General features: G+C 48.9%; 3 protein-coding genes and 1 non-coding gene across 4 annotated transcripts; 2 read left to right on the top strand and 2 right to left on the bottom strand.

The window, feature by feature from the left end:
• Positions 1-1,228, bottom strand: EV420DRAFT_1649829 (uncharacterized protein; the record flags this gene model as incomplete). Its single annotated transcript, XM_060478365.1, has 4 exons — positions 1-121; positions 177-562; positions 612-851; positions 902-1,228. 4 exons carry the CDS (start codon positions 1,226-1,228, stop codon positions 1-3), a joined length of 1,074 nt encoding a protein of 357 aa, XP_060324179.1.
• Positions 1,229-2,721: 1,493 nt separating this feature from the next.
• EV420DRAFT_1768919 (uncharacterized protein) lies at positions 2,722-4,037 on the bottom strand (the record flags this gene model as incomplete). The annotated part of the gene is made up of 3 exons (XM_060480998.1): positions 2,722-3,477; positions 3,525-3,765; positions 3,827-4,037. 3 exons carry the CDS (start codon positions 4,035-4,037, stop codon positions 2,988-2,990), a joined length of 942 nt encoding a protein of 313 aa, XP_060324178.1. The 3' UTR covers positions 2,722-2,987.
• A 1,575-nt stretch (positions 4,038-5,612) lies between these two features.
• Positions 5,613-5,707, top strand: EV420DRAFT_t261. Its single transcript has one exon. It is a non-coding gene; the product is annotated as a tRNA-Arg (tRNA).
• Positions 5,708-6,128: 421 nt separating this feature from the next.
• On the top strand, positions 6,129-7,473 carry EV420DRAFT_1083544 (uncharacterized protein). The gene is made up of 4 exons (XM_060465737.1): positions 6,129-6,354; positions 6,416-6,498; positions 6,551-6,583; positions 6,650-7,473. Exons 1-4 carry the CDS (start codon positions 6,304-6,306, stop codon positions 7,263-7,265), a joined length of 783 nt encoding a protein of 260 aa, XP_060324177.1. The 5' UTR covers positions 6,129-6,303; the 3' UTR covers positions 7,266-7,473.
• Positions 7,474-7,493: the final 20 nt, after the last annotated feature.

Below are 7,493 nucleotides of genomic sequence, written 5' to 3'. Positions count from 1 at the left end.
TCACATAGCAAAGTTCACATCATGCCCCAAAGATGGTGCATTCTTCCTCGGAGGACGCTTATGTTGCCCGCGTCTCGACTCCGCAGGGTACTCGCATTTGAGCTGTCTTCTAGCGCACTGACTACAAACAAAATGTCAATCAGTAAGCATTAGGGCGTAGTATCCTTTATACCTACTTGCACGTCATATCCGCGCTGCCCTCCATAGGCCTTCCACAGGCGATCTTTCGCCCTCTGCAGAAGAAACAGGCCAGGTTGCTGGACTTGTTCGGCGGACCACTGTTACTGCCTGTGCTTCCCTTCCGGCTGAGATTCATCGCTGGAGGGGACGGAGAGTCACCGTTCGTGCTGGGCGACCACCCCATGGGACCGGCCCTTTGCTCGATTTGGCTGGAGTATGACGAACCTACCATATTCTGCGCGTCGGTATTGAAAAAACGGTGCACAGAGGTGGGAAAGGACGGGATAGGTGAGGCGATCGCTTCAGAGAAAGAATCGGTGTAGTTAAAGTGCAGATGATTCGGAACGGGATGGAGCTGGTGCTGCTGGGGGGAATTGTTGTACTAATTTCACGTCAGCTCGAGGAGATGCGAAAGGAGAATCATGGCTTACTTGGGACGACCGGCCAGTTGGATCCGCAAGGCCAAAGGTACTCGACACCCCATAAGAAGAGTATTCATCGAGCAGGGTCGGTGCCGGTATGATATTGTGATTCTGCCAGGATCCGCGTTCATTGTCGTCACAATGAGAAACGTAATTTCCGCCAATTGAGTATTCTGTATGCGATGAAAGACCAGAGAATCCAGCCGCAGATGTTGCAGTCAAGGGAGTATGGGAGTAAAACTGGGAGCTCTACGAAACTGTTGTGAAAAACGGTTCATGTTAAGGACCTAAAAACGTACTGTCGTCTGCTGCAATGGTCTCCGCGTAAACGGTGTCGTACTGCAGTCGAAAGTCGTGCTCAACGGAGGCGGCGCGCCAATATACGCGCTTTGCTGGGTGGAAGTCACGCCAGTAACCCTACCTAGCATTGAGAGCGGTTCTACATCATAACCGAGCCCGTAGCCTCCCTGTGTGATATTTTCTGGTGGTGGAAGCCAATAGGATGATCCATCGTCGAGGAAAGTGGGTAAGGGCGTGAGTGACTTGCTTTTTTGGCGCGTGGGTGAGCGCGAGGGCAGGCTTAGGCTAGGCTCAATAGTCAACGGGACGGTCGTATGCAGCGCCATGGAACGGAAACAGTGCTTGAGATGAAGAAGGTGGTGGTAGGAAGGAGAGAAAAAATAGCGAAGCAACGAGGGCCTAGTATGGCTCATGAGTCGGATTCGGAAATAAAATTGACGAGAGGCTACGACCCGGCTTCGTTGTGCTTCTGTTGACAGCCTCAAGGTAGTAGGCACTGCCACGTGGTTCGAAGGTAATTCAATGTACCGAGCTGATACAGGACCAATGACGGTAAACAAGCAATGGTCGCCGTCGTTAAGCCATCGTTTTCCCCTACGACCTTGTATTTTCTGGCGAGAACAGATAACAAACGCGATGGAAGAACGCGTTTGAGATTTGAATAGAGTCGACAAAGTTCGTATCCAGGCATCACTAGGTGTGATGGTATGAACTTCGTACCATCACTGTCCCTCTGAACTGAGGCCGGAAGGATACCGAATGTAGACAAAACATGAAATGCAGGGGAACACTTTGGTTCTATTGGCTTGTCTTCGTTGAGAGATCTTCAAGAAAGGTAAAAATAAAAAATTGCCCCTCGTCCTAACGCAACGATCAAAGCGTCAGAGTCAAAAATCAGGACGTCAGCTCCTCAGGGAAATCCATATCCTACTATGTCTCTTAGCCTGTTCCATTCAATTAAGCACAACGTAATAGTCATCGTACGCACCACATTTAGATCTCTACCGTTTGAATTCAGGACATAGATGGTAGAAAGCCGGGTAGTGATCTACTGTCCCAATCTGATCTTGATGGGCATCCAAATTCTCCACACCGACCCCGAAGGAATTCCCTTCGGCCACGTAAAAGCTAAGGCCACGTTTTGAGGTTATGGGGGTGCTCAGTGCGATTTATTTGCTTCATTCCACACAGGTCTGTTTATATCCCCAGAAAAAAACTCAAAGCCTGATCTCGAGCCGCCCGAAGAGAACATTCACTAAAATAGAGGGAAGAAATCATCAAGACAGGTATCGCGCCAGTCTAAGTGGAGGAAACGTCAATGTCACTGGGCCGTAGGTAATCAAGAAGCTCGGCTGAAGAATTTGGGTATTGAATGGTAATTGAACCATGACTGACTCGGAGTCATCAAGTTGGCGCCGTCATCGGCTTCGGGCTTATCGGATTCTCAGTGTCACGTGCATCTCGACGCGTCTACCTGTCGGCCGTCCTGGTCCGTGAACTGGATTGGGGTACTAAGTAGCACTACGGTAAAAAAAAAAACGGCAAGAAGAACATGCAAGGATATTCGCGCTTACACTGGCATTCCCCCCCCCAGAAAACACGAGTCTATTTCCATTGCCGAACATTTACTATGACCGCGACTGCAAAATGAGTTACGAGATTCATGCAGTTCAGCCCTCTTCGTGTTATCTACGGGCACATATCAGCACACCGATATATTCGTGGTATATCAGGATGGAGATCAGCCTTCTGATCCGAAAATAGCAACAGATTTTCAAATCCTACGACCGGATCCGTCACCGTTCAGGCTCAACTATAACCGCTATATATAACTTTCATCGAATGAGAATACATCACACAAGAAACAAGCCGCATGATTCACGACTGCATCCAAGATACACCCTTTGAGAATATATAATGTTACGTCTCAGAGCTGCTCAGGTACAGAACGTTCGGAGAGAAGATGGTAGGCCTCTACTCAAAGCAGTGAAACGATAGAATAGAAATATAACCACTTCTGCGGCAAAACGAAACGAAAAAAAGGCTCCGTATCCCGGAACCGCAGAAACTTCAGAACGAAGGCCATCAAACAGAATACGCAGGAGGAGGTACCATCACGTCTTCCAAAACAACCCTGCGCTGCAGATTCTTCTCGCGCATATACATATCAAGTGTGGTTCCCTCACTCTCTTCATCGGGATTCGCGACAAAAAAGGGAGTGGTGGGACGAGAGACGGCGTTGGTTGGGGGTAGCTCCCCATACAAGATTGGCACCGAATTTGACTGTGGAGATACCCGGTCATGGAGACAAAGCCTGCGCCTGCGGCAGATCAGACAAGTGCCGATGCATCCAAGCGTAACCAGTACACTGAAGGAAACCCCCAGTCCGATGGCCAGAGCGCTGATGCCGCCACTAGTGTTATTAGCCGAACCTGCGGCAGCTGTACTCGCAGAGGCGGAAGCAGAAGCAGAGGAAGCCGGATCGACCAGACTACTAGACCCATCAACTAGCACAGTCGAACTCCCTGAACCCGCAGTGTTGCCGGTATCATTCTCATGATCATTGACTGTATATCTATAGCCATCATCAGCTCCAGATACGAACAAAGAGAACCGACTCACATAAACCCATCTAGAACAACCCACTGTCCTGCAGCAGTCATCGATACGACAACCTCGTGTGTCTTGTTATCCAGTCCAGTCCTAGACCAGTGAACGGCATTCCGTTCCGATTCTGGTCCCCCATTTGTCGGTGCAGCCTCAGGATCTGTGAGATTCACGAACATCGTATCTTCACCGTCGAGGGTGAGGGTCGAGTTCACCAAGTACGGCCATCGAGGAGAGAGGAAGTACACCACAATAACTGATAGAAGAATTATGGCGTCAAGAAAAAAATCCTTGTAGCGCAGAGCACAGTAGATTACCGGTGAAGCTGAGCGTAGCCGACGCAGAGGGATCGCTACTCAGCGCGTGGCTACCGTTGAAATCCAACGTAGAGATGTGACTATTGCTCGCATCCCAGTTGCCAGCGCATACAATCATGGGATCTGTGTCATCGACAGTGACATTACGGGGAGCGCCGTGGGATCTGAGAACCAAGGACGACAGGGTGATGAACAAGAATAGCGAGTGCATGAGAACACGCAAAACAAGAAAACGAAGGAGGCAACGAAGGGCGAATGATCAAACGCAGAATGAACTTGATCTTTGAAGGTATAGGCAGTCCGCAGATCGATTTGGTATTGGTGTGTTTCCGTGGGTCCAGAAGAACACCCTTGATGGGCGTAGTGAAGATCCTTGTATTCCATGAGAATGACAAGGTAGGACGGCTTAAAGTTGCCGCTAACTCGGGGTCCGGAAATTGGTCTTCGTCAGAAGAGCAAGGGTCAAGCATTAGGCGCTGGAACTTGAAACGAGATATCTAGGTCCAATCAGTGTCGGGTATGACTTCGATCATGATAGTCAAGATAGTAACTTAGCATGTGTTCATAACTTCTCGCGGTTCTGAACCATACGATTGAAGAGCCGTTCCTCAGAGTAATGTGGATCCAGTTCAACGTTTACGAAAGAAGATACAGTATTCAGCAGAGCCTAGAGGCAAATGGACGGATCGCATGCGCTATCACCGCTGCACCTCCACGACTGTCGTCCGAGATTTGTGGTCAATCAATCGTATAGGAATCATCAGCGACTGGGATCGCTCTCGCACAACACTGTGATGCCGGGGTTAGCTGCCCAGTCATGAGGGAACGGATATAGGATACCTCTGCTAGGTGCGTCTTGTCTAGAGATGAGGGCTGAAAAAAATCACCCTTTTCCATAACGATGGTGGTTCGAGCGCTGCCTTGGAGAGCCGGTACCTCGTTGATAGCTGAGAGGATCTTTCTGTGGGCGTTCGATGCGATCGAACGGACTAAGAGCGATCCTTGAGGGAAAATCATCATTCATCGACAGTCCGCGCTTTCTATTCAGGGTGCGTGATCGTTTTGGTGGTCGTGCCCATCTGGAAGACACCAGGAGAAACGTGGCAAAGGCGCGCTACGAAATCTGTTCTGACGTGCTGGCTGGAGCCAAAGAGTTAAAGGTTTTTGTATATTCTTGTCAGGATTGAGTCAGAATGCATAATCCACGCCACAAGCTAGAAGAATGTCTGTCGACAACCTAAATGTAGTCCAAAAGCGCCACCGTTATCCGCATGGAGCGGGAAAGTCGACTCACATAACAGTCGCGCCAGGAGCAGCTCATCTTCAACAGCCTTCATTACCGACGAAGCCGAAAACCGGAGTACAAATGGTTCCGAATATCATAGAGTACGCGCCTGGTATCTTTGAACTCCTCGCCATCCCGTAAATCGGACGAGGCACGAGTGTAAATGAAGCCTGAAAATTTTCGGCTATAGAAACAGTAACAAAATCAGACCCAATAGAGGTTCACCATTTTAAGTACTCCAAGAAAAGCTGTAAAGGAGAACAGTCCGCCCTATGCTGGAGATGGTTTTTAGTCACATTGGTCCAGGCCAAGGGTTCAGATGTCACATGTGTCACTAGCATTGTCCATTATACGGATCAACAGAGTGTGTGTTTGGCGGTCGTCCGAGGCACCACGACACAATGGCAGCAGTTGGGAGAAATGTCAAAGACGGGATGGATTAGTGTCACGGAATTCATACACCATAGGGGCACAGATTAATTAAATGGACCACATTGTCATGCCGTCGTAGCGCAATGGTAGCGCGTCGCTTTCCTACATCGCATTGATTGAATTGTGTTAGGCGAAGGTTGCGAGTTCGATCCTCGTCGTCGGTATTTTTTGCCGTATCTTCGTCACTTGGTCGATTAATTAATAGTAAAACTGTAATACTCCCACAATTCTCCTCGAACAAAAACATACATTATTGCAACGTTGTCTCTGTGCCGTTTTGCGGCCACATTGCGACACCCGTGCTCTTTTGGCCTTTGGGTCCCAGAGCGAGACTTTTTGGGTTTTGTCATTGAAACCGCGGATTTTGGAAACAATTCAAAACGGCGTCGATCACTGGCTGTTAGGTCCATTCTCTTGAGGATGCCCGTCGCCATAGGAAAGGTCTCCCTCGATATGTACAATAGGCCACCACTTACATGAGCCACTTTCCGACAATAAGCAAGTTGCACAGGGATAGTAATCGCAATGGTTTTACTCCTGGTTGCCTTTTGGCTTTGGCAAAGACATGTCCCGTCGAGCTTTGACCAGATCTGTACGCAAGGAGCCATCAAAGACAATGTCCCCATAACCAGTAACTCACCTTTCGCCAACCCTTATAAGAGGCTTGCAAGAAGCTTGACACGGCCATCCCGTACGGCCTTCCCACTTCATCCTCTTCCATAATACTTTCTCTCGCCATTTTTCCTCTTTATCTGTTGCTATGTCGCACCAAACAACCTCGGAGTCGACTAACAATGACTCCAAGACTTCTGTGAGTTTCAGTACGATTACCTTAGTGGCATTCGGATCTATCACTGATACAATTCATGCAGCGCGTGGGGTGCCAGTTCTGTGACAAGACCTACTCCTGCAACGAAGGCCGCAACCGTCATGAACGTACTGTACATAGCATTGAGTACGTGATTACTATTTGATTCAAGTCGTTCAGCCATTGACTGGATACGTAGACTCGCCAATGTTGAAGCATACACCCACCCACGGTGAGCCTTGCATTCCCGACTCGATACGATCATCTTCATTCTGACTTATCCTATGATCCCAATCAGCACCGGCATCAAGTACTTCAAATGCACAACGCCAGGGTGCCCCTTCATGGCCAGAAACATGCTTACCGTCTGGGATCATCGCAAGTCCTGTGGCGAAGTCCCGAATGACCAACGACCAGAAGAAATCCCCACCCAAGCCGAAACCACTACTGCCGATGACGACCTAGCCTTGGGCCAGAAACTCTTCCCATTCCTGTTCGACGGGCAGACTGCTCTATCTCAATCAACCAATATCCCTTTCGCAGACAGCAACTCTTCGTGGGACAATTTCAGTTTCCCACCTAACTCATGGCAAGCGTATCCCCCCGCTAGACTGGCTGAATATTCTGGATACGCCACGGAGTCCGGGCAGCTACCATTCGATTCTTTGCTGAATACAGGGAGGCAGAGTATGGAAGAAATGTTGTTCACTTTGAGTCATACTGGACAAAACGCCGTCCCTCTTGACCTCCAGGTCCAGGGAGCCAGTTCAAGCTCGAATGGAAGAATTGCCGCGACCCCTTCATCATCCTCGGATATTTCATTCTCCTTCGCTTCCTTCGACATCGACGAATCGCATTCGTCTACATCAGCGACGAATTTTGCACGAAATGGCGACTTTGATATGAGGGTGTAACATCTATTCCTCTATTTCGCCGGACTTTGTATAATTGTTGGCTCTGTAACTCATAGTAACACGTTAGTATGTCCCGTCACCCGTCATTTAAGGCCTAAAGCATTAGAACGTCCCAATTGAGGAGAAATGGAACTTTAGGTATGCTGCTTCAATCGTTTGTTTGCTCCCAATCGTCAATTGCATAATCAGCAATCAGCGAACTGTCTGACTAATTAGTGCATTAGTACA

This window comes from Desarmillaria tabescens (assembly GCF_030435595.1).
Source record: "Desarmillaria tabescens strain CCBAS 213 chromosome Unknown EV420scaffold_66, whole genome shotgun sequence".
In the NCBI taxonomy this organism is placed as follows: Eukaryota; Fungi; Basidiomycota; class Agaricomycetes; order Agaricales; family Physalacriaceae; genus Desarmillaria; species Desarmillaria tabescens.
This window is presented reverse-complemented; position numbering and strand designations above follow the sequence as displayed.

What these genes read in the sequence shown, in the direction of transcription:
- EV420DRAFT_1083544 (XM_060465737.1), top strand. Translation starts at nt 6,304, where the DNA reads ATGTCGCACCAAACAACCTCGGAGTCGACTAACAATGACTCCAAGACT. An exon ending in ACAATGACTCCAAGACTTCT is followed by an intron (nt 6,355 to 6,415) that starts GTGAGTTTCAGT and finishes CAATTCATGCAG; the next exon opens with CGCGTGGGGTGCCAGTTCTG. An exon ending in GAAGCATACACCCACCCACG is followed by an intron (nt 6,584 to 6,649) that starts GTGAGCCTTGCA and finishes GATCCCAATCAG; the next exon opens with CACCGGCATCAAGTACTTCA.